This window comes from Melozone crissalis, unplaced genomic scaffold (assembly GCF_028551555.1).
Source record: "Melozone crissalis strain CALT ecotype California unplaced genomic scaffold, PUWL_Pcris_2 ptg000042l_1, whole genome shotgun sequence".
NCBI lineage: Eukaryota > Metazoa > Chordata > Aves > Passeriformes > Passerellidae > Melozone > Melozone crissalis.
The window spans coordinates 19,596,173-19,623,349 of record NW_026535820.1 but is presented as its reverse complement, the minus strand read 5'-3'; the positions used below and the strand labels follow the sequence as shown (position 1 = coordinate 19,623,349).

At 40.0% G+C, this 27,177-nt stretch overlaps 1 protein-coding gene across 8 annotated transcripts in view; it reads left to right on the top strand.

Moving 5' to 3' along the window:
* The window catches only part of DLGAP1 (DLG associated protein 1), a 400,895-nt gene that overhangs the window by 281,196 nt on the left and 92,522 nt on the right, over positions 1–27,177 (top strand). For all 8 annotated transcript variants that reach the window (XM_054285394.1, XM_054285396.1, XM_054285398.1 and 5 more), the window contains one exon: positions 25,874–26,051. In XM_054285394.1, coding sequence (XP_054141369.1) covers positions 25,874–26,051 — 178 coding nt within the window. The remainder of the gene's footprint in view (positions 1–25,873; positions 26,052–27,177) is intronic.

Genomic DNA, 27,177 nt, shown 5'->3' with positions numbered 1-27,177 from the left:
TGTGGAATCAGTTACTGCAACCTCTGCAAGGTGAACATGAATGTTATTTACCACCACAAACTCCAGCCAGCCAGGCTTCATGCATGGACACACTTTCAGGCACAGAGCTTATTCTTTTTGAGTTTTTAGAAGCATGCTTTCCAGAGTTCCATAGTATATGTGAAGCTCAATGCATCACATTAAGTGTATTTGCTCTTGGTCATTTCTGTTCTCTGTAGATACAAGATTTGCAAAAAAAAAGATAGATTTAGGAAAAATCGAAAGTCCTGCATGTCACTGTTCGTGCCAGGCAGCAAAGATTTTAGCTTTCAAGTCATTGTAATTCAGCAAAATCCTTGTATAAATACTTAATTTCCCATGTTTTTTAATTGCTTCCTATTTGGGAAAGCTTTTAGGAATGCCCCAAATTTTAAGCTGCACACTGTAAAATTCACATAAGTTTAGGAGCTGTGCAGGAATATGATGTAAATCATGGGGTAGAGGAAGGAAGGGAAAATGGTAAATGGCAGTAAAACAAAAAAGAGGAGAAAGCATGAAATAACTTTTCTTTTTCAATGGCTTTTCAGCATGAATTGGGGTGAAATAGAATTATTTCTTTTAATCTATGCTGATATTTTAAAGAAATATATCTTCCTGAGGAACCTTTCACTTTCAGAGACAATTTGTATAATACATAATTATGCAGTGCTTTCATTACTTTCTGCTGAACATGATAATTTCTGGGGGTTTTATGAGAAACAGCTGAGTGCTTGCTCTGGGAATTGAAGTCTTCTGTTAAGCTAGGTCTTTGTTTGCAGATGTCTTCATACTTTCTTAATAGTGTGACTTGACCTTCACAATGACATTAGTTTTTCATCCCATGGCTACCCTGATTACCCCGAGAGTTGTGTCAGAGTTTTGCAGGTGTGTTAGACAGAGACCAAACTAGGGCCCCTAACTCACTGAATATAGGTCATCAAGCAATTGTGTGATGTGTGATAACAAGTTATTTCCTTGCCTTGCTGTTGACTTGAGTTCAATTTGCACCTGAATAAGAGCTTTGCGGAAATGAGCCAAAGCCTGCTCTAGGCAGCAGGCAGCCTTTTACTGTCACTAGTGGACCTTCTAGTTGACCTCGAAGGGTATTATTAACACCCTAAAGCTGAGTGGTATTTCACTCCTTTAATTATGGGTTTTTTCTGTCCATGAAGAACACAGCACGCTGTGAAATCAGTGTTTCTACAGCAGTAATTGTCAGGGATCTTCCTGATGCATTTCTTTCTGCTACTCCCTTTCTCAGTTTGCTGTATTCAGTCTCTAGTTGGCTGCACTTTCATCTCTGGCAGAGCAAACAACTTAAAAACATGTTCCCTTTTGCTTTCCCTGTTCTTTCTGAAGTGATTTTTTCATCTTTTGGGACTTTTCCTCTCTGACTCCTTTAAGTCTAATATTGGTCTCACAACCCACGCTGTTCCTCCCACCTACCTACCTACCATTGCTCATGCGCCTACTCTTCTAAGACAGTATTTTCATTATTACCAGTGTTGCTTTTTATATAAGGAATAACCTTTGAACAGCACAACTGTGTCATATCTCCTTTACATAATACAAATTTATTTTCCTGGTTTTGCCGAGGATTTTTCCCTGCCATACTGTACAATCTCCCTCCTACCATTTTCCTCCATTGCCGTGGTTTCCATGTGGTTACAGCACATGTGTCAAATGCTGTGGTACCATTCTGGATAAAGCACAGCTTGCCGTGAGTTTGAAATACACACCTCCGCTGCTGCATTCTCATTATCCTATCAGGAAGTAAGCAGATTTTTTTTTCTCTGTCTTTGCTGACAGTATGCTCTTGGTGTTTTAAGATTTCACAGTCTAGATAAACTGATTCAGCTGGAAAAAAAGGTGGTATTTTCTTGCCATTCCTAGTAAGTGGCAAAAGTTTATCTTTCACTTGTAGGCAGATTGAAAATGGACTGGTTAGCAAACTTCCAAAGAAGGTGCAGGTGGCAGATAACTGACAATTCTGTTACAGCTGAGCGTGATTCAGGGCATAATCCCTCACTACTTATATGTACCTTGCTTATATTTAGCATGGTTTTTTGTTGGGATAAAAAGTATGCAATTACATTGCTCTCTTTATGCCAACCTCCAGCTTCCAGTAACTCTTAAATCCATTGGGCAACTGTAACCAAGTTTGCTAGAGAGACTGAAATCCAAAAGATATGAAGTTCCAGAAAGCTTTATCAAGATCTGTAGCTGGATAAGGCAAGGAAGGACCTGCAGCCATCCCTTCTGTTCTTTTAAAGGGCTATGGGCAAGGTAGCTGGTGGATCAGCACAAGGAATAATATGGCAGCATTTTCCCAGCCTAAAAAAAAATAGGGAATGTGAAAGGGACTGCAAAACTCTGTTGAGGACAAGAGAGCTGAGAGATGGATCCTGTCACCACAGATTTTCTACTTCATTTTCCCCCTTTCCTCTTCTCCACTGCAGTCATACTCACTGCTTAGAACACAGATTCAAATTATGCTTCTTAACTCATTATTGCTGCTATTGTGGGGACTCCATCCAATTGAATCTTTTATTTGAGGGTTTTGTTTGTTTGTTTGTTTGGAGGGGTGTTTTGTAACATATTACCAAACTTAACAGTAATTTATTTGTAGAAATGGATTTTGGGTTAAATACAGTTGCAGAATTTTTCTTTTGAACTCATATTTGACCACATAAATTTTTTTCTGAGACAAGTTGTACTCTGTGATCACTAGTGAATTGAAAATTTTAATGATCTTGATATTTTGTAGATGCATTTGTAGAACTTATGTAAAAAGGATAGAAGGAAGAACAGAAATGAGTTTTTTTCCTTAGCAAATCTATATTTTCAAGGCATTTTACTAGGCATGTGATTTTTTTCAAGTCAGCTGTGATTAGGAGAAACTTATGAACACCAAAACCCCTTTTTAATGCACACTAAGCTTCACCACTGATGATGAAGAGAGTATGTGAGCATATAATCATTAGACTCTTCTCCCTTTTATCCCATGGTAAAGAATTTTTCTATATAAATTCCATCATAGCTGCATCTGTTCCTAGGATTTACTGCATAGATGACTTAAAATACAATTCTTACCTTTAAAGTTTATCAGAAACATTCCAAAAATCTCAAAATAGGGGCATGTTATTTGTTTACACCTACATTTTTATTTTTATGTGTTAATACAAATAGTGTAAGTACTTTCTACTTGTATGTTTATGGGAATCTGGAGACAAAATTGTTTTGAAAACCAAATCACAATAAATTATCAAGCTCAATTAAGTGGTATAGTCTGTTAGCAAGCTTAGTAGCAGTGACAAGAGCAAGGAGAAAGAGAGAGATCTGATTTATACATCCTGAACTCAAACTTTCACATCACCTTCTTGAGAACTGATCAAGTGAGTTCCTGCAGGACAAACCACCAAGCTGGAGTCCACCTCCATTACTAACCAAATCTTGACAGAGTTGCAGCACCAGCTCTGCCAGGATGACTTGGAAGGAAAATCAAACAACTCCATTGTTACTTAGTATAAGGCATATTTCAAGACAGGAAATCCCCTGGTCCTCCTAAAAGTGATCCTTGGGAAGTGTCTGCACTGAGGGAAATTACAAGGGATGCATGGATAATTTTAGCCTGAAACAGTGCCCGGGCTGTTCTGTCATTTGAGCTGATGTCCTTACACTACACTTCACCATACTGCACATCATAAATCCCTCGGTATGAAAACCATCCCAGCCCTGGGAAGGAGTGCCTATTTACTTTGAGGTGTTTGTATAATACTATAATATACTTCAGAATATCCAGGGGGGGAGAATTTGTCATATAATCAAAAGCACACTTCCTTTTTCTTTTTCATAAGGTGATGTCCTCATTCTGCTAAAGTGATCTGATCCAGATCTCAGGCAGGGGGAAGGGAGAGGTGGTGCAATTCCACATTTTCATTACGATGAATATTTTTAGACACATGCAGGGAAGCTTGTTAATTTTCTTTCTTGTTGAGTGACTTCCAATTAGGGAACAATGACTTTGCTAATTAGTACAAAAGGAATAAGTCTAATTAATCTTTTACTAGTGTTTTACAGTATGTTTTCAGTACAGTTGGTGTAATTGTTTCATGTTGCAGTCTCTTTCATTTTTATCAAAACTGTAGCTAGTAAAGGAATTGTTTCCATGTTCCTTGAGGCGTGTTTTGTTTCTTTTTCTTGACTAGGGATTTTCTTTTAATTTTGCATTAAAGAGACAGAAGCATCTCCATGTGCTTTGGACATGCAGCCTAAGGAACATAAGTATTCTGGAAGTATTACTGGCCTAGGTAGTAACTTTCCCAGCACACATTCACTGATGCATGATTATGGATTATATTAATTTGATTATATTATTCACTGATGCATGATTATTGATTACTGATGTTATTAACTTTTTATTCATACTATTGCAATCCCTTCTCTCTCCAACTAGGCAGAAGCTGTTGGACATATTTCTCACTTCAAGCTTGTGTGTCAAGTATGATTAAGTTCAGTGAATAATTTATAAATCAGAAAAAAAAATGTTAAAGGCAAGACAATGAAAAATATATTTATTTTGAGGCAGTAGGTGGACATACTTCAGGAGCCAATGGTTTTCTTATGGCAGCTGACATCTGTTTTGTGTATATGATATTTAAGGAGGAGAGGATATTGATTTATTGGAGGAACTTGGAGCTTTTAATGAACAGTTGGTAGTGGTGGATTTATAAAACACATTCAGTCAGTTATGGGCATGAGAGATATCTTGTGCTCCATGGCAGCTTGCCTTCAGGATTTTGTGTCCCCTATCCCCAGAGGTATGGATGCCTTTACATGCCTACATTTCACTGCCCAGGACATGGGTAGGATGAACACTCTTCCTCTCTACTTCTGTGGTGATCCCCACCAGTTTATCTTGCAATGAAACAGATTCCCTAGATATCACAGTCTCACTGGGAGCAGTCATTGCTTATCACATTGTAAAGCCTAACTTTCTATTAGTGTACACCTAGCTACATACAATCTGTTAGGTCAGTATTACCATAGTTGCATAAATAATGTTTCTTGTTTCTCTGAGATGAGAAGTGAAAATTTTGTTGTAATCTGTGGTGTATTCTATTGTTATTGTCCCACTTGTACTTTTATTTGTGAAATTTGAGGCAATCATACTGTTACAATAAACTTGCAAAAGAGTATCCGTAGAATCATAGAATGGTTTGGGTTAGATGAGACTTTAAAGATCATCTATTTCCAACCCCCCCACACCATATACAGGGACACCTTTCACTAGACCAGGCTGCTCAAGGCCCTGTTCAACCAGGCCTTAAACACTTCCAGGAATGTGGCTTCCACAACCTCTTCCCATGTCTCACCACAGGCACAGTTAAGAATTTCTTCCTAATATCCAATCTCATCTCTAAACTTGCTTTTCCTTTTTTCAATTTGATGCCATTTCCCGTTGTCCTACCACTACATGCTCTGGTAAAAAGTCCCTCTCCAGCTCTCTTGTAGGCCCCTTTAGGTACTGAAAGGCTGCAATAAGGTCACCCCAGAGCGCTCTCTTCTCCAGGCATAAACATTCGCTAAAAAAAAGGAAAAGCCTATAATTTTCTAGCCAAAATGTGATTTTTTTGGCAATATTATAGAAAAAAATTTGGAAGTCAGTAATCTGTTAAAGAAAAGCAGCAACCTCATTTAGATGATTGTCTTACTTGCAGACATGAAAATCCTTGTCCTGTGTGTAGTCATCTGTTTCAGTTTTACACAAGATTTAGCTTTATATGGAACATAGCCACAGATGAAAGTTAGGAATTCCAACATCTTAGCTTCACAATTAAATCCTAGAAACATTTATGCATTTTACAGCAAATGGTGTTGATGAATGCAAAGTAACACTGTTGTCTCTTAAGAAGCAAAGCCTATCATTGCACTTTATATATCAAATGGGCACTTCTAGGGCTTGTGTTAAGAAAAACAATTATAATTAGTGAACCAAAATGTGTTTTTCAGCCATCTCTTTCAGTGTATAGTCTTTACAGAGCCAACATGCATGTTTATCTGCAAATGTGTTTGGTCTTCTTTATTTTTAGCCCTACTTCTTCCCACATACTTAAAATTCTGCCTCAGAAAGGGAGTTAATAATGTCCAGTGGAGGCAGGGAAAAAAAAGACTGTGTATGCCAAGGCTTACACAGCCTATATGTTATGAACATTTTCCTAGCAATAATGATAGTTAAGCGTGGGAGTTGATTGCCAAAAGAAATCACTTCACTGGGCATTTTCAAGAAAAGGGTAAAAAATGTCTGTCAGAACAAATTTAGGTATTGCTGATCCTGCTTTAGGGTGGAAGGAGGGACCAAATGACCTCTTGAAGACCCCTCCAGACCTATCTTTTTTGATTCTCTGTCTGTATGTCTCAGGCTGTTGAATATACCCGCTGTCACTGTTCTTACTTCTTTTCCTTAACTTATTTTTTCAATGTAAAAATAAAACTCTCATCAGAACCAAATTATTCCTGAAGGCCTGCTGCTGAAAAGCAAATATAGCTATCCCACCCACAGCAGGGCTGTGCAATTCTTTCATGTTCTTTAAATGTTATTTCATTGCTAGCGTTTTGAAGTCATGTTCCCACCGCTGCCAGCCATACCATGCTTGACCCTTGGTATGTGATCTTGTACTCTCTGCTTTAGTTTGCTGAGGGGAGCTCAGCTGATGTATTGAACCTGCCATGCAGAAAATGCACAGGCATAAAAAGAGATGTGCTTTTGCAAAAAAAAAAATCAGTCTGGAGTCCTTAATGTTCTACATAGCAAGACAAGCAAACAGGCAACAATAATTAAGTTAATTATTCATAATAATTTTCTATTCAGATCAGCCAGAAGTGCAATCATTTTTCACTGTGAAATGGTGGAGCTCTTTCAGATTAAAAATAGAAAAAGTTAAAATAGTGTTGCCTTAGTTTTAATGTGAAAGTACAAGACAGTGTTTTTGCTGACATGCTTTGGGATCTTCTGCTAATCTGCATCATATTAGGGTGAGAGAAAGAGAGATTAAGATGAAAATTTGTTCTGCTCTTACAAATAAAAGATACTGTTGCCATCTAAGTCATGTTGATACCCAGTAATTTGTTTCTTTGATTTTCTTGTGCTTGCATTGCTATTAAGATAGAGCAACTTTTAGCTTAATTTAGTCATTCTCTGCTGGCTTGTGTGCAGGGAAGAGTGGAAGCATGGGGCAGCAAAGAAAGTGTATGGCCCCTGTAATAGGTGCAGCATCAAATACCACTCTTCTCCCTGTGACATATGTGAATGAAAGTTCATCTGAAGAGACCTGACTTTTTAAAATCTCCTCTCCTCCTAAAGAAGGTATAAATCTTTTTAGAAGTGTGGAAATGAGGGAAAACCCTTAAAGGCTTTTTTACATTGTGCTGGCTTTCTTACTCATTGTACACCACAAGGGCAGAGAACCACCATACAATCCCTGTTTAATTTGCTGGTGTGGGAAAAAAATTGTTGAAAGCACCTTTGAAGGAGCTGCTGAGTCCTTGTGAGAGATTTCTGTGGTTCCATCTGCAGCTGAGGTGCACAGCAATTTCCCATTCCCCTCCAGAAGGGCTGTGCTACCAAGCAGCCTGCACCCCAGCTGCCCAGCAGCTTCGCCTCCAGCAAGCCCAGAGCCTGCAGAGAGCACTAACTGGTTCTGTCATCCCCAAATGCCAGCAGCCACATCCACAGCACCCAAATCCCCCTCTTTCTTCAAGTGGTTTTGAGCTGGCAGACATATTTGAGCTGTGTCTGTGCAGCTCTGCACTGTGACAGTGATGTATCATGCTGAAGGCAATCTCAGGAAATTTCAGGGCTAGTATGTAAATTTTTCTTGTGTTACATATGACAATTGCAATAGTAAATCTGTGCTAAGCCTTTATTACTCCATGCTTGAAAGGAAACCTTGAGAAGCTACTTTTGGGAGGTAGTCCTCCTTCAGTTAGCCCTAAAAATGCTCACAGTTATTTATTACTTTAAAAGAAATAACTTGGTTCTGAACTTTGCATAAATCTCAAAAATAAGTATAAGTACATAATGCAGAAGACTTGGAAACACTCTGGGTGAAATGCTGTCTATGTCATCAACTGAGTTGTAGCTTCATCACATAATAGTTATGTTTGTAGAAGTGATAAATTTATATTGATGAAAGACAAGATTTTAAGGGAAGACAATTTCTATTTTGAATAGGTATTTTCTTCTCTATTCTAGTGGGTGTAACCAACATGTCATTAAACCATCTTCATGAAGTTGAAATCAAAAAATGTTAGAAATCTGAGAAATGCTGGCAATGCCTTGTCAATAAGGTCCAATCTAAATCTCTAGCCAAGGATTCCAGCCTGGTGCAGGATCTGTTGGACTCATGTCAGCCATGTGGCTGCAGGAGCTGTGAGACAACAGGGCTTTGGCAGAGATGCGTTGCTGAGACTTGTTTGAAATTCTGGTGAGTCAGGCTGTTCCACTGCAGTTGTTCAGTCATTTGCTCTTGGGTAGGATGTCATTTCTGGCAGAGGTAACTCTCTGCCTATTGCTTCCTGTTCTCCACCACTTCCCTGCCCCCTACAAAAAGATCGTTTGACTTAGGGCACAAATTAATTGTTGTTTACTGGTGATGAACAAGTTTTAATTGAGAGGGAGTGGATGATGCCTTATTCATAAATAAGATGTTAGACTGACAGTGGCTGGAATGAATGTCAGCACTCTGTCACTATTTCTATTGTCCCTTTTCTTTTCTCTCTCTATTTTTTTTTTAGTAAGTGATTCCTTAATATTCTTATAAACCTCAGTGCTCAGCTAAGTGTCCTTTCTCCATTTAAAGAGACAAGATTTGCATGAAGAATAGCACAATAACAGTCACTGTCCCTTCACTCAGTGAACTAATGTACTATCAACTATTTCTATATTTCCATCTCCCCACTGCTTATTTTATTTCCTTTTATTATGAGTTTCACACTTTGAAAATAAACAGTACATAGCAGCTTCTTCTACTTTCATTTATTATAACCCTGATCCTTACGCATCTTTCTGCTAGAATTTCATCAGTGGTCATTTCATTTTTTTTTTTCATTAGTGCAATCAACATCATTCTTATCAGTCTTTCACAGTTCTTATCCTGTCCTTTCTAGTCTTGACTAGAGCCAGTCTGTTGTTAGCACTCCTGGATCCCTCTCTTTGCATCCCTTCTCCCTGGGGAGGTGTGCAGCTTGTGTTGAAAACAGCTCTGTCTTCCTTCAGTTTTGGTGCTCCGTCACGCTTCAAGCTGTCTTTGGAGTGATTTCCTCAGCAACTGGGTTTGCTCCTTGCTCCATTTCTCCAGCCAGAAGTGGCTGCAGTGGCTCAGGATCACAGCAGCTGAGGTGCCCTTGTCACTGGCCAGCAGTCAGGTGGTGCTTGCACACTGATCCCTGTGCAAACACACGTGAGTGCCGAGGAGCCTTTATCCTATCAGCTCTAATTGTTCCTTCTCCAGAGAAGCTAATCAGATTCCTTATATCTCTGTGATGATGTGGTATCCGTCTGAGTGCTTTGCCTCTGGCACAATATGGACAAGCCCTCATTTGCTACTGAAATTGCCTGTTATGACTATATTTCTTCCCCAGTTCTTGGAATCAGTATGTCCATATAATGGTAGTTTGTTATTTAATGTAACTAGTTTCCCCAAGGGGAACAGCCCAAAGAATAATAAAATAATCCATTTGAAGTTCATGCAAACAATGAATCACCTGAACAGCTGTCTCTTTAAAAACAGGGCTGTAGTTTGATGCTGATGTTGTAGAGATTCTTCTTCTTTTGAATATGTTCCCAGATTATGCATTTTATTTTATGTAAGTAAACCAGGTACAAAATAGAGAATAGTAAATAATGCATAGAGGAAGATTCTTTACTTTTAAGGAGTATGTTTAAAGAAGAGGATGAAATAAAATTGACTTGTAAAGTAAAACTTAGAACTCTGAATTAAATTTTTTGAGATTTATTTGCAAGCCTCTTTTGCAACATTTTCAACCATCAATTTTTTTAAAAATCTAAAGCCTTGTCATAATATTTATATTTCCACAGATGAAAAGTAAAATTAATCTTGTTTAGTAGCCAGACAGAGGTAAAAGTTTACTTCTGGCTTGAATCCTACAGTTTCTATTGTGCTGTCCTATATTTCATAGTTACTCCCTCAATGTTTCTATGATGGGCAGCACTGCAGCCAGACAATGTGGGAAGGTTAGATGTGATCCAGGTTAGATCTGAGATGAATGTAAATCTCTTGCCCTTCTCCTGGGGCTGCCCACTGCCCCCAGTAAATGCCTGAGATATCCATTGGGATGGCTTCGTGCTCCATGGGGAGCTATGCACCATTCATGAAATAAACACTAGTTTTTCTCCCCAAGGCATGAGACTTTATAGGAATAAGTCACATTAAAATGCTTGTTGACTCTCTCTGACAGCCCATGGGAATTCTATGCAATTGGGATCTGGGTCCTCAATGCTGGATTCTGCAGTGGGTTGTTTACAAGTCTCAAGTGTAGCATTTAAAATCTGATCTATGGAGGATTTTTTTCTCCCCTGGACAAAGTTGATAAGAGGCTTTAAATGTCTCCCTCCTACCCAACACAATGGGATGGTAACTTCTGCCATGAATTAATCAAGCTGCTTGTTAAAAAAACATTATCTTGCCACTCTTCTTCCAAGTCCTTTTGAATTCAGACAAATTTAACTGCTTTCTCTTCCATAAAAATGATACACTAAGGTTAATTACAGTTCAGGAGCACTCTAAGGTATGATTTTGCTGCGTGGTGTTTCTCAGGTTGAAAAGGAGCCGGAGGGGTGCACCTGGAACGAGAGCTTGAATTGTTCCCCTCGGGAAGGGGCGGATCAGCTGAGCAATTAAAATGAAGGACAGAAATTGCAAGGCTCTCAGGTGTCGTGCCCCTTTCTGTGCCAGAGGGAGCAGAGAGGTGGGAGCGTGTGGCCCCCACACGGCATGCTGTGCCTCCATGGCGGGAGGCTGTGCCCTCGGGAGCAGGGCCGAGGACATCCCGCTGCTGCTGTTCCCTGCCTGGCCCCTTTCCAGGCACAGCCATCCTGTGCCTCCAGCTCTGGGCAAAAGGGGGTGATGGCGCTTGCCTCCTGTATGTGGGGTTGTCACGAGGATTGATTCAGCACAGTGAGTGCAACAATTGCAGGACCTGCTAATGAGGCTGGAGACATGGTAGGCGGTCAATGTTAGTCATTGTCCCCTTGTTCTTGGCTCCTGCTTGTTTTGTGCTCCTGTAGAGAGGCTTGTGGCAGCATTTCCTAGGGCTCACTGAGGTGTCTGGGAAGAGCCCCACTATACTGTGTGAGCCCTGAGGCACAGCGTGGGGAGAAGGACTGAAATCATCCTCATGCTTCCCTGCCAGAGGGAAAACTGCTGGCAAGACCCCACCAAGGAGTAAAAAGGTCAGTTCTTGTAGTTCCTCCTCAGCTGTGCTTCCCTTCTCTCCTTCCACCTGCTGCACATCTCGAGGAATTATTCCCTTAGTTTACCTACTGTGAACTTATTTTTTCAGGCTAGCATCCTCCAGCTCCCTGCCTGCTGGGTAATCCATGGTGTCTCTGTGTACACACCCTTTGCCATGAGAAAGCCCAGAGGGGAGCAAGCTACTCCCAGCAGAACAATAAGTAATGTTGCTTTTTGTGTGTTGAAATTCATAGGTCTGATCTTTTCCTGACTTGACAGACCTCCCAGCTCTTACCACCCTGCAGCCCACAGCCACTGCTAACATGTCCTAGAGGTGGCTCGGGTACTCTCACGGGGGGCATGCTGCCCTTCAGCTGCCTGTACGTCTCCTCTTCCCTCCGTGACCTGCCCACGCACACTAACACACAGCTTCCCACTCACTTCTCTATAAATTTTCTTTGTATTTGTTACACTTCACACTATAGCAGAAGGGAATCTTAAAATGCCTTTTTTTCTTTTTCTTTTTTTTTTTTTTTTCCATAGGGAAGGCCTTTAGAGCTAGGAAAAGATATTTTAGTACTTTTCAGAGCCTGAGCTGCCATGGTGTGTGCTGCAAGAAAAGCAAGCACATCACACACTGAAAATCACAGTCTGGTTGAGTGGAGAGGGTTCCCACTGTATGTTCTGTGCACAACTATTCCTGGAAAACCTGTGAATTTTCTGAGGAAAAACCATTTGGAAGGCTATGGGAAAGATTTGTCTCTGACATATTGTCTCCTGACTTCCCTTCTTTGAAGAGGGTAGACAGCAGCACCAATGGTTCTACGCTGATGACAGCCTAATTATCTAACAAGAGCCAGGCACAGTAAAACCCGAGGGGCTAGGGGAGGAGCAGTTTTCTACTTACACCCCAAACTCTTAAGTGTACTCAAAACTAGAGTGTCCATGAGCTTTCCACAGTCTTTTTATGAAAAAGATTTTTCTGCTTAGTTTAAGCTTGGCTTTTTCCTGTTCAGAAAGACAGAACTGGGCCTGCTAACTTAGCAGAATTTGTCTAAGTTGAGGAAAAAAATGTGACTCAGACTTTTCCAATGACAGCCCTCTAGCAAAACTCTTAAGATTTGACCTGCTAAACATCTAGCAATTGCCTATCTCATTAACTACTTTCTTTTCTTCAGATAAAAGCAACTTTTTAATTTTACTTAGCATTTTCTTGTTGCTGAATATCTTCTTATCAGTGAATAGTGAATAGCTCTACACACAAAACCCTGCTTCACACATCCAAATTGCTTCCTTCCTGCTATAAATGGATGTTTAGCATAGTAATCTGGAGTGAAAGGCACAAGATTAGCAATGCAGCCACTGAGAGTGCGTTATTGTGTTGGGCTTTTCTTTGGTTTCTACTTTCAAATAGCTTTATTCCTAAAGAATATGGAAGTTACATTTTTAGCAAGTTGCTAGTTTCTGTACAAAAAGAAAATACCTTTTTCAACCCCAGTACTGACCTGCCCTTTCTAGTCACCAAGAAAAATACTTTGAATCACAAAAGGCACATAAAAAATCTTTCAATCCTACAATTTTTGTTAATGATATGCTGAATGCTATGAAATTAAGTTGCCCTATGAATCTTAATTGAAAATCCGGTCCACAATTCATCCGAGCTATGAAAATCAGACTATATTCCTAAGGAGACATGCAGATTCTTTTTCTGTTTCTTGAGCCCTTGAACTCTGTGTTTTTGTGCTTTCTTTTCAACTGTGAAAGCTCGATATTTTTTCCTTTAACTGGAAAGGTTTTGCAAGCCTCATGAGATGAGCTGTAAGAAAAACATAACGAATTGCAGAAGCATAATAAATAGCAGTCATTGGCAGCTCTAGATCATTCCTCCCTCTAGCGGCTGGCTGGCTCCAGTGACAGTAAATGGAGCTCTATTAACATCTCAGGGAATTATTCCCTTAGTTTAGCTGCTGTGAACTTATTTTTTCAGGCTAGCATCCTCCAGCTCCCCTCCTGCTGGGTAATCCATGGTGCCTGTGTGTACACATCCGTGACTGTGTTATTTGACCAGACTTTCAGTTTTTCAAGGTCACCTCCACAGTGTTCTCAAGCTTTTCCAATCCCTTCTGTACATTTTATTATATGATTCCCAGTAGCAGTCAGGTAAAAAAGGTTGACCCAGTTCTGTTGCATTTCTGTGGTCCAACACGTTGATTTATCACAGCCAGTCTCTGATGTGTACTAAATTGAAAAAGTGATGAATTTAAAGCAGCTTAGCTTGATGCAACACTGTGTTTAGACAGTAAGCAGGAGACCAGTGCTTCTTCCATCTCCTTGGATGTGTCAGTGCATGCCCATAACAACAGCAGGCAGCTCAGGTGTGCTCATGTCATTAACAACTGACCCATCTCTTCCTGGATAATTCCAGAAAATGTAAAGCTGCTGCAGTGTTGAAATGCTCAACCTAATTTTGCTTAGCTTCAAGCCCCAGATATATGTTTAGTTGGAGGGACAGAATTCAATGGGTTGACAAATTGGCCCTTACCTGACACATCACAAGAGAAACCAGATTCCCAGGACACTGAGCAGCCTTTCGAAGGTCCCATCCCATCTGCACACAAACACATACATCAAAAGTATGATTTTGGACATCATACTTTGATGAAGTTCAAACATCATCACACAGGTCTCTGCCCTAGTGATCCTGACAATATGAAATGGATTCGTATTATCATAATGTTGTTTTCCTAATCAAGGTGACAGAGCAGTAAAAATACCTGCTGGATATACAACAGCCATTTAAGGAAGAGGTCATCTGAGGAAGAGGGTACTTACTCATGTAACAAAATTAAATTATGTAAGTTCAGCGCAGAATTCTGTCTCTCCTCATAAGAGTTGTGAGGCTTTAGGAAGTAATACAGGTTTCATTACAATTTACTTAAAATTGACATTTTAGGTATTAAACTTTTAGGTTACTGAATAGGTTACTGAAGTTTTATTAGGCTGGAGAGCTTTTCAAGCAGTTGTGTCGTACCTCAGAAAAACCATTGACTTGAAATGATATCATATCCATACCATCCATAGTCTATAATGGTTTAAAATATATACCACCATATATATATATACCACCATATATATATATATACCACCATCCATAGTCTATAATGGTTTAAAATAAAAATAAAAAAGAAAATAAACTTATTCTTAAGTATCTTTTGACCATCACTCCAAACATTCTTCAGTGTTGATTAACCAGGTATTCTGCTTTATATACAATATCAGTCTCTAGGGCTGAAGTTGTTCAATATCAGTCTCTTGGGCTATTTCAGTTCTTCTGTGACCTTAGCTTCCAGTAATGCAATAAAAATTTGGTGCTGCTATTCATTTCCATCAAAGAAGCTCAGTTATGTTTGCTGACTTTAGTTCATCATCACAAAGCCACCTACAGCCACAGAGGTGCTGTAGGGAAGTATTAACACATGCAGTATATTTTCTGAGACTGAGGGGTTTATATGACTTCTCCTCCAGGTCACACAGCAAATTTCAGTCCACACTGAAATCTGAACCCATGAACAACCATCAATTGCCAGTAGTTTTAAATGTCAGCAGATGATATTTATCTTTAGAGGGGAAAAATTTAGAGGGGTTTTTGGAGGCTGTTTTTTTTTGTTGTTGTTGTGTTGGGGACTTTTTCTGTAATGGTGTTTTAATCAAAAGCATAGATATCCAACTATTTTCATCTTCTGAGCAGGACCAAAGGCCACCTGCATCTTCACCATGTATATTATGTTCTATTTTGAAAAGAAGAGGGTTTGTACCCTTAACTCCTTCACCAAGTATTTGTTTGTTTTGTGGTTTAGATGGGATACAGAGAACACTAGAAATCAGTAAGGAACTAGCTTTATCCCCTTCGATGCAAGCACAGACATTTGCGCTTTTTAACTTTTTTTTTTTTTCCATTGGAAAAGAGTAGTGTACCCAATTCAGCAAACCAAATATTTTCATTCCAAGTATGGAAATAAAATTCAAAAAAAATATTTGGAAATACTTAAGAATGCCTACTGTTACAGGTCAAGAAGCTACCTGACTCCCTCAGGAGTTGAGGCTTCCTTCCTTTAAAATGAGCTGCACAACCCTTCTGGAGTTCCACAGCCCTGAAAGGCATCCACTCTTTGGAATTACTTTTTACATTCTCATTGCCTCCATCTGAATCATTGTACTTGACACTGACAGTGTGATGAATGACATGACAACTGGTTGTCTGTTCCTTTACTAACAGACCCAAATAAAGATTTCAGAGTATTTCTGGTTCAGGGGAATAAAAAATACCTATTTTAAGGAATTGCAAAAAAAAAAAGATCCCCTTCAGTGCCAAGCAGGATTTTGCATTATTATGAAGATTTCTTAAGTCATTTTTTTCTTTGGTTCTCTCATGCTCAAAAATTAAATTAGTTATATTTATCAGGGTTTATTCTGTACAAGTTTGGCTCAACAACAGCCTATAACACAGAAAGTATATGTTGGGTTTTTTTATCAGGAGGCAAAAAAGTCTAAAATGTGTGTTAAGCATTATTTCACATTTTTTTTCAACAAACTTCTATTCATCAGAAGATTTTTATAATGGATATTGACTATTGACTTCAGACTTTGACCTTGAGATATTTAGTGCTTTGGCCATGTTTATAAGAGCGCTGGCACAACTTGCCCAGACCACTGTATACATATATATATATATATATATATATATATATATATATATATACATACACACACACCTGAAATAACAGGTTGTCACCTCATGTTGTATCTCAGTACAGCAAACAGGTCCTTTTTTAATTACTACAGAACAGAACTGGAAAGACTTTGTAATAGAAGGAGATAAGATTCAAATATATGTGGATAACTGGGGGTTTGGAATTAGCTGGGCTTGTTTTGAGGAATTTCTTTTGATGTAAGAGCATCTGAAGGGAAAGTGATTGCTTCTTCTTTTCCTCTGAGGAATAGCTCTCATAAAGTTACATGGAGAGAAATTGTCCCTGCTCCTGGGGTATTGCTTTTGCTTTGTAAAATCAGTGAGAAAAGGGAAAATCCCCTAGAGCAGAAGACTGCTGCCCAAATTATCAGCGAAGAATTTTCCAGAAACCCTACTGCATACCATCATTTTCTTCTCTTACTTGCAATCCAGACATTACTTTGAATAAAAACATGGGTTAAAAGTTACTATTTCTAACTTCTTTTGTATGACAGGAGAAATTGCAGGGTTTTATCTTAGTCAGTTTCCCCAAAAATCTTTGCCTTTTTTTATCAGGAAGAGACAGCTGCAAGTCACATCTGAGCTCCAACCTGTACTTATCCAGACACACCTCGAGAAAATGGCTGTAGGGTTATCCAGGAGCTCATTGCTCTGTCTCATCACACCCCCAACCCCTGTGCCTCAGGAGTAGCTGGATCCTATTTCAAGTCACCATCTTCCAGGTGTCTGCAGGGAAACAAAATGTACCAAGCACTTGCTTATAAAAGAAGAAAATGCAGGCTCCTCTTCAGGTATTTTAAACTGCTTGGTGTTCTTCAAACACAAAACAGCTAAAATGGAGAATACTGAAGTAGCCACTTAGTAAGAGGGCACACATGATCTTTCAAAATGACCCCATCAAGAGAGAACAGAAAAGATAATCCATGGTCACGACCAGCACATATTATACTCACAGCATTTGGTGGGTAGCATGCTTTGCCTTGTGTTGGAACTTGCTGCCTCAAATTTTCATTTGGACATAGGGTTGTTACTCAGAGAAGTAAGAAGGTGAGCTCACCCCCTTAGCTGAGTTGGAATTAGGATTATTCCCTTCTCCCTGGCAGAGTTACTAGCCTGCTCTCCTCATTGCTTTAAAATGTGCTTGCTTTTCAGTTTCTCCAGTAGTTTGGCTTGTATTGCACATCTGTACAGATGGTATTGAATCTGCTTCTTTTGCTTTTTTTTGTTTCTCTTTACTAGGTAGCCAAAAGTTTTGAAATGGCAGAATACTGAATAGGAAGTGAAAAATTGCTGCATATGTAAAACACATTTTTTTTGGGAAATGCAGGTGGCTGTTTATGTATGTGAAGGTTTTGGAGTAATGTTGTTGACTTGCAAAACTAAGATATTTCCCTAATCTCACTGGGAGCTGTTTATGCAGATCTAATCTGGATGTTTGAGAATGTCTTTCTGAAGGAGGTGACTCAAATGCAGATACATGACAGGGCTTGCAGGCACATGGCCATGCAGTGTGTGGGTGATCACTGCCTGGTTTCAAGTCCAGGAGGACCTGTGGAGTCAAAGACACTGAAAGCTCAAAATGCATTGCAAGTTTTCAGAAAAAAATAGCTCTTTAAATAAATACTGCAGTGACATTCAACAGAGTAAATACTTTCTTACTATTTACCTAGAAAAAAAATTAATTTTAGATAAATACTGCCCAATATTGTAACTTAGAGTAGCACAGGAGGGCCTTTCGGTTACGGGAAGTCTGCCCAGAAGATGCTTTTTAGTGAGCTGGAGCTCCATCCTCCCACTCCCAGGAGCAAGCCAGAGCTCCTGCATAAATCCTGGTGCTAAGCAGGCAGAGCTGGTTGTGCTGCCAGCTCAGCACACAGCCAGGTGACATTCCTGAAAAGTAGCTGCTTTCCCCTTGTGGTTTGGCAGAGAGCTGTAACTCTTTGGTGTTTCCACTGGCAGAATTAATCAAGCTCTTAACATGTGAATGGGGGAAACCTGAACATTTAGCTAAGCAGGTGAGGTCTGAGCTTGTGGAGACTGTGGTTTTACGAGGACTGCAACAGGGAATATCTTCTTTATATTCTGTAGGCCTTCAGTACCTAAAGGGAGGCTACAAGAGAGATGGAGAGGAACTTTGTACCAGGGCACATAGTGATAGGACAAGGGGGAATGCTCAAATTCCTAAAAGAAGAATTTATCTGAGCAGACTGAAGATGACTTTTAAGTTTCATTAGTGAGGAGAGGTGGCACTGAAGTAACCAAGAATGGAAAGTGATGTGGAACCAGATAGATAAGCCTGGCCTTGATGAGGAGAACTGAAGGAGTGGCTTCTGCAGGAAGGAGGGTATAACTTTTGTGCTGGCAAAGAGTTCATCAAAGCAGTGTTGGAGGGCTTCATTCTCAGCCCCAGCAAGGTCCAAAGGGCTCCAGGCAAGGCTGTGAGTATGGCTGATCTGCTCAGGCCCTCAGACAGTCTGCGTTCTCAGTCCTTTATATCTGATGCAAGGCAAGATCTTTTTCAGCTTGGGTAAATATATTTCTCTGTGCTGAGCAGCACTGGTTCCTGGGATCACTAGTGTCCATTCTAAAGAGAGTTGAGCTGAAAAAGGCAAGAGCTTTTATCATGCATTTGGTCTAGACTCAGACCTAGATCAAATTGCCTCCAGCAAGGATCTCCAAAAACCCCTTTGGACATATACCCAGTAAGATTGGCAGTAGGGGACATTGAGGCCTACAGCTTTCCTCAAAGGGTCTTCTGAGAGAAGTATTCTTAAACTGTCTGCTCTTGACAGTGTTACATCTTACCCTGCTTCTGGTGACAAGATAGGGTGGATTTGTTTTCTAGTGTAAACAAAAAATGGTTTTGCACAGAAGCAGCTTACCCTGGCATCACTGGATTGAGCTGGTTCATCTGGGTGGAACTATTTCTACCTTTCAGAATCTTTTTTCACTCTCTGGGATGGAAGAGTGCTCTCAACATTCCCACGCACACACACGCACATGGCAATCAGAACCAGCATGCAGACCAGATTTCTGATTAAAGAGAATTGTATAATGTCTGTCTTCATCATCTTCCATCTGCTTTTCTTGCCAACTCAGTTGCATATGTGCCACTTTCGTGCTGTGCTCTATTCTTTCACTATGTCTAGAAAGCAAGGAGAAAATACAATATGTCAAAGACAAGGGAAATGTTCCTTATATACATTAGCCTGTGGTATTTTTTGATTGTACAAAGTACCTGAAAAGATCTTTGAGATAAAATGGAAGATTTGTTTTAATGTATACATGAATTTTCATTCAATAGTCATCTTTGTTTGCTAATATTTTAATAACTAAAGATTGCTCATTAAATAAATTCATACAACCTCAATACCTCCACATCCCAAAAAGAGAAAAAGAACCCCAAAGCTTCTGTGTCCTTTGATAGGAAAGCAGGATTGTAACAAAATCACAGAGTCCCATGATTGATTCTGAAGCTGGCAGTAGTCAGACATGGAGGGTTTTAAAAGGGACTGGGCTTTTTAGAAACATTTTCTACCATAAAACATTGATCCAGTTCCTGCTGCCCTCAAACAAACAAACAAACAGACAGGACACCATGTGCTCGCTCAAAAACTGCACAACAGCTGGAGATGGAGATGCATAACACCAGACTCTGGGGGCTTTTGGATTGTTTTTTTTTTTCCTTTTTAAGTGCTTTCTTCCATTTCCCAAGAGAATCTGAAAAATCAGACAGAGACAAATACACCATACTGTAATTTCTGCTTCTTCTCAGCCTGGGTAAAGCTGTGTGTCCCAGGCATGTCCATGCAGTTTTGTGGTATGTGTTGGCTGGTCCAAGCAGCAAGGACAATTTCTGGTCTGGTAGTAGAAGCAAAAGGAAGAAATGCCATTTTTCTGTTGATGGCATTGTTTTGCTCTTCAGCAGATAAGCTTTTTCTGAATATCTCCAAGATTTAGAATTTTCTTTCTCACACTTGACCCTTTAGCAGGGTCTGAACTTAAAGAGAGGTTTTATTGGGATTTTTGTTTTTAGCTTCAAGGCAAGAACTCCCCATGAAGAGGTTCACTTGTTTATAAACAAGAAAGCAAAAGGAGAGCTTTAAACCCAGAAAAATCTGGAGTGGGGAGGGCAAATGCTAAGAACTGTTTATGTGCTGCCCTTGTCTCCATCGGTGACATGACAGTCCCCATTTCACTGCACCAAAAAGCAGCAGAACCTGGATGCCAACACAGAAAAATTACCCCAGCCTGGTTGACCCGTGTCATGACCAGGATCAGACAGATGCACATCAGTAAATTGTTCTCTAAATCTTCCTCTCTGTCCTTCAGTGTTCACCTTGTGTCAGGCTGCACTGGATTATTCTATCTTCTAGCAACACTAAAATGCAAATAAAATCAAGCAGAGAAATGTATGTTGGATGTGCCCACCAGCCACACCAGGGATGGGGCATTCAGCAGAGGATAATTTATCCCCATGGAACCAAGCTGTCAGCTGTATGCAGCAAAATGGAGAGCTGGGACACTTAACAGTAGTGGTGGCTTTGAGATTTATTTTTTTCTTGGTTTCATATTGCATGTGGTGTATTTTTTGAGGTCTTCTTCTTTGTTTGAAGGCAAATTTTAGCACTACTGGCTTACAGAAGCATTTGGGACACGTTCCTGGACTTTTACTTTACTCTGCTTTGTCATTTTCTGTTGGCAGAACACGATACCCATCTGGCACAATACTGTACTTTGTGCTATGATTCTGACTGCTGAACTTGGAGAAGACAATATAGTCTCAGGACTACATTATATTATATTGTGTCTGGCCTAAAGGGAAAAATAGTAGTCATCACAAGGCTTGGTTTTCCCTTTCTTCATTCAGAAATGAAATGTATAAGTGAAAGTGCTTTTTATAACGAGCACGTATATGACAGAGTGCATTGTGCATTCCTAAATTAATAGGATATATTTGAAACTAAAATTGCCTGCTTATGTAAATCCCTGTTGTCTGTCTTCTCTCTGTCATTTGAAAGATATTTTCAAGGCATAGGAACTCTTCCAAGAATATATTCAAAGTTATTTCACGGTTAATTGCTAACACTGCATTTTGAACCCTTTGATATAGAATCATAGAGTGTCAAGGGCTTGGAATGGACCTTAAAGATCATCTAGCCCCCTCCCCAACTGGGACACCTCTAGTGGCAAGGACACCGCCCACTAGACCAGGTTGTTCAAGGCCTTACCCAAACTGGTTTTGAAGACTGCCGGGGTTGGGGCATTCACAGCCTCCCTGGGCAACCTGTTCCGATGTCTAACCATCCTCACAGTAAATAATTTCTTCCTAATATCTAACCTAATTTTTTCTTTGTTCAGTTTGTAGCTTTTACTCCTTGTCCTTTCACTACAATTCCTGATGAAGGGTCCCTCTCCAGCTTCCCTGTGGCCTCCAGAGCAAAGCAGCTGAGTCTAGCTGCTCTCACAAATGCCTGCACCAACCAACTCCTTACTCTGTAAATAATCAATGGGGGACCAGAATGTGTTTTCATCTGAATTAAGTCATGTAAATCATGTTAATATTGTGTAAATACAAACATATCTGTAACAGTGAGTTAAAAGTATTTCTTACCATGCATGTTGCAACAGTGGTAGGGTGATTAGATGTGTGTGTTTTAAACACTTTCTTTTCTCTGTTTGAATGAAAACAGGAGAGTAGGCTTCAGTGTGTTCGAAATGTACAGAGCAGAAATCTCAGTGCAGTATGCAAAGATTTCCTTTATACACCCACATGATCTTCTGGTTCAGATGCTTCACTAGAACATGGAATGAGCATTCTCCTCCTCTCAGAGCTTCTCATGGAATTTCTGTATCATTTTGGCCTCATTGCTGGGGTACCTTGATCTTCTGTGATGCACAGTGTGGATCAGAAGCGCTTGCCTTCCTCTACCCAGGGGAGTATTTATTTATCTGCTGGGACTCAGCAGGCTCCATTTCCACCCACTTCAGCTCCAGGGCTGGTTCCTTCTCTTGCAAATCCCCTCAGGAAACCCAAAATGGCAATCAGCAGAGCAGCAGTAATTCAGAGTCTTCATATCTTCTCCTGGTGCCTCTTGCTGTGGTTTTTGGGAAGCACATCCAGTAGTGCTGTGCCTCCCACCCTGTGTGGTATCAGTGTGATGCTGTTGTGGCTGTGCTCCCATCCTCTGGGGTGAGGTCTGGGGCAAGGGCAGCAGTGTGGGGAAAAAACATGGTGCAGCCAGTGTGAGGAACTGGCCACTTGTGGGTGCAGCACAGAAATGATGGAACATGCTTGAGGAGCTTGTTTAAGAACCTAAATAATTCACATCCCACTTCTGCCAATTAATCCATCCAATGCAGTGAGTGGAGCCAAAAGACCATTTTGTACTGGCCAAAGAGCTCTCCCAAAGTCTCAGTCCTTGACATGTTGTACTTATTGTAGAAATTACAATGGCAAAAAGAGAAATGTAGGTAATGCAGGATAAATAAGAGACGGACTTGAACCCTCAAGGAAGAAAAAGGTATTTTAATTTACACGTTACTGGTAATAGTAACTCCAAGAAAATTAATTATACATTCAGATCTTGCACATCATACATAGTCAGATTTATTCCTAAGTGGCATATTATCAAAATTTCCAGTGGCATTTCAGCTGTTCATTAAACTTTACTGTAGGACATAGTGACGATTTATTACACAGCTATAAAAGCAGCAGTAATCATTATAAATGCAAGCTTTCAATATTTCTTTCTCTAGATTTAAATCCCTTTTATCCTCTTTTTCTCCCCCACCACTACATCTAATGAAACAGAGATTGTAGCAATCAGTAAGCAAGGAGCCACCTCCTTCAACAGCAGCCAATTACCTCCTCTGGTCTATACAGGAGAGGGAAGTGTGCACAGATTGAGATAAGTAGCCCCCTGTAAAATACAGTTCTGGATTTGTGTCAAACTAGCCAGTTGCATGGTGAGAAACAAAAACAGAAATAAAAAAAAAGGCAGCTGTGCTGAGGACCCACATCTGAAAAACAAAAGGGGAACATCTACTTTTATGAGGAATTCCTTTGTTTTAAGCAGGGTTGCAAAAATACTATGCAACACTAATGCACACAGAAAATTCATTTCTATACTCTTTGTGGTGGCTTTCCATGCCACTTCCATGAGTATCTTACATGATCTTTACTCTGGCTGCCACAGCAAAATCTTTGTGCTATGGATACTTGCTTTATTGGTTCCACTTTTTAAAGGGCTTATGCCTCAGCAACTGCAGATTTCTCTCTGGCAATATCTGTGCACTGAATCTCATGATGTGCTGCAGTCTTCTTGCAAGCTCAGCTAATCAGTGAGCAGCAACAACCCCCAGGTGACCTATTTGACTAACTGGCAGCTAATCAAGCTGATTTGAATTTTGCATGTCACATATTGGCAGCAAACCGTTCACATCATAATCATAAAATACGTTTTGAACCAATCTAGGAAATGCATTTCAGGCGACGCTGATCAGTTTGCAGATCTGCAGCCTAGTGAAGTAGCTCACATGCATCAGAAAAATTATGTCTCCTGAATTATTCATTCTTTTTTTTTTAATTCAATAACAGGCAATAATTTTTATTCCAAGAGTTACATGGTTAGTGTTAGTTACCAAAATGCAGTAAACAAATGTAACCATTAGTAACAGTTGACTTTTCACCACTTTTTCTGCCTTTTTTTTGAGTTGTTTGGAGCACCACTTATTCTGATGTCTAAAGAGGTTTTGTCATGTGGAATCAAGTGGTGTAAGGAGTCAAAGAGTATGGAAATGGCTGTTGTATTGCACTGTATGCACAGTGAAAATGGCAAGCAAAGGCTTTCTCTTCATCCTGTGACAGGAGTATCGGGTAATTAGCAGAAGTTTACGTATTGTTATTAGGAAGTAATTAGCAGCCAGAGAATATGGTATTGTAGAGATGGCCTGGGTTTTATTACAGTATTAGATGATTAAGAATTAGACCCAGTTTCTGAACTACTTAGGTGAGTGATTACACAATGGAATTGTCCTCCCAAAATGCATTGACAATTACCAGAATTGTGCATGCCACTGGGAAATTGCTGATACTAATTGCCATCATTAGATACTTGAATACAAAATATCTGCAAATGCTTCAGGAATTAGACATAAAATGGATTCTCTTCTTTCAGGTCAGCTGTGCATGTATTTCTAAAGACTAGGAGACAAAGATTAAGCCTGTAATTAGGTTACAGATTTTTCTTTTATATACCTGTGAACATCTCTATGAGATTTACATTTTAAAATGGAAAATTTAGTTAATATTTTACTTAGTTTGCTTTGTGATACATGAAGAATATTTAAAACTCAAAAAATACATTGAAGCCTCACCCTTTTGATACTTTATTAATTGATGAGTTCTTTCAAAAGACATATCCCCCAAATTAATTGTATTTCATACGAGTGTATTCCACTCACTTTTTGGGACTCATATCTTTGTAGGATGCCTCAGGTTGGGAAGACAGCACTTAGCCAGTACATTCAGAGGATAAAGCATCTCACAGGTGGAGGATTGTTCTAGCTGACTCTTAGCACATAGGACAAGAAAATAGCAGAAGCACAAATTCCCTGGGGAACACAGGGGGAGGGGTTTTTGTTCGGTTTTGATTCCTTGTACATCTCACCTGTCACTTGTATTGAAAAACTAGGCAAAGTTACCACTTCAGAAATACAACTGTGACCTTTAAACTTCTAATTTGACACAGTTATGTAAAGCCACTTCCTTGGCATGCATTTTGTGTTGGGGCATGTTAACTTGTGGCTTAAGCCAAGTCGAAAATAAAATTTAAAGCATATCAAACCTTATCAGGTGGCCTATGCTGTTGGAGTGATTTCCCAGGTTAAGGCATACTATGAGTGCGTTTTGCATGGTTTATATGATCTGCCTGCCCTGTTGGCCCATACACCCTTGAAAGCCCCATGAGAAACAGTCCTGTTTCATGAGTACATACTTGAGAACATGTCAGATCATGTCACCAGCAGCATTTTGAGATGTGGATGTTCATTTAATAAAGTTAGAATCATTCAGCTGATCGAAGTATCAGGCCTCTTCCTTCTTTACACACCTCCCCAGCAGGTTTTGATGGTTGTTGCATTCATCTCTGTAAGGCCACAGGGCTTCCTCTGCTGCTCGTCTCAGTGGCTTCTCTTGCTCTTTTAAAATCAGCTTGTGAAGTCACTTCAGTGTTGTCACTTCAAAAGTCCCACATGGGGGGGGGGGGGTTGCTGGAGCTGGATGTTGTCATTGTCAGTACAGTGTAAAATTTTTCCATTCTGCTGTCAGTAAAGAAAATGAATGTGATTTTGCCATTATGCTTAGACATAGTTTATGGAAAATGAAAAGGAAATCCTTTCCATCCTTTTCTCTTCCTTCTGCCAAACAGAAGGGTGGTGTAATACAAATAAAAGTACTGACATTGCCTTTCTTTTATAAGTATACAAGAACTGTGTCATGACTTGTTCAAGTCATGCTGTTCCAGTGAAAAACATCTGGTTATTCTCACTCCTGGTGAGGTCACTTGGATTTGATGGAATCTCTTTTTTCTTCCTTTCTTTTTCTTTTTTCCCCACCCACAACTCCCAGGATATCCAGTGAACACTCGCCAAAGCTCCAGATCCGGAGCCACAGTTACCTGAGGGCGGTGAGCGAAGTCTCCATCAACAGGAGCCTGGACAGCCTGGACCCCGCAGGGCTGCTGACCTCCCCCAAGTTCCGCTCCCGCAACGAGAGCTACATGAGAGCCATGAGCACCATCAGCCAGGTGGGTGACCTGCACCTGGAGAGCCACTGTCACACTGGACACTCCTTCCAATAAGAGAAAATTGATTGTGCTTTAAGTGGTGCTCACCAGCACTGTCATTGAACAGGGTTCTTAAGGATCTTGTGCTTGGCACCTCCAATCAAAAAAATTTTGAATGCCTCAAAAGAAAGTTTGTATGCTGAGTGAGGTGCTAAAGTAAAGTTAGGTTGTGGTGCCATGAGCACCATCAGCCAGGTGGGTGACCTGCACCTGGGGCAGCCTGCAGAGCCACTGTCACACTGGACACTCCTTCCAATAAGAGAAACTGGATTTGGCTCACCAGCACTCTCATTGAACAGGGTTCTTAAGGATCTTGTGCTTAGTACTGCCAATCAAAAATTTTTGAATACCTCAAAAGAAAGTTTGTATGCTGAGTGAGGTGCTAATCTAAAATTAGGCTGTTAATAATTTGTATTCCACAATTTTAATAGAGATTTTATTTTATGCATTCTTTACTTTGTGTACCTCCAAATTTTTCACCTAAATAGTACAAATATTACAGGATATGTATTAAGTGAAAAGATCTGTCTGTATTTTTGCCCTGAAATCCTGTAAGAGATCTTCATGCTCCTAAACAAGAAGAAAAATGAAGTCCACTGTGACAGATTCAGTTTTTGTGTTTTAATGTTATAAAATAGTCTGTCCTTGCATTCAACATGCTTGTACAGCTGAGTTCATAGGGAACAGATCTGAAAGAAGTGCAAAAGGGCCAGCACACCACAGGGCAGAGGGCCAGTAGTTCATCTGCTACATCCTCTAGCTCCTTGGTATGATTTTTGGCTTGTTAGCTTAAGTGGATCATTTGGATAAATCACTTGTTCCTTACACTAGTCCAGAAGTGCAGCAGGCAGGATTTGTGGTGCCAGATACTGATCCCTAATGACTGGCATACCAAGTCATCACCATGTCAAAAAGTGTGTGACATCAGTGACACGAGGACTTCAGCTGTGGTCCTAACAAATACATCTGTTATTCAATATGGAGCTGTAGTTTCCCTTTCTGCAGTCTACTATATTTAGACACTTCACAGTATTTACCTGTGTATTTTGAAGTGAGGCACTTTGCATAGGGCATGGGCTGATGCTCT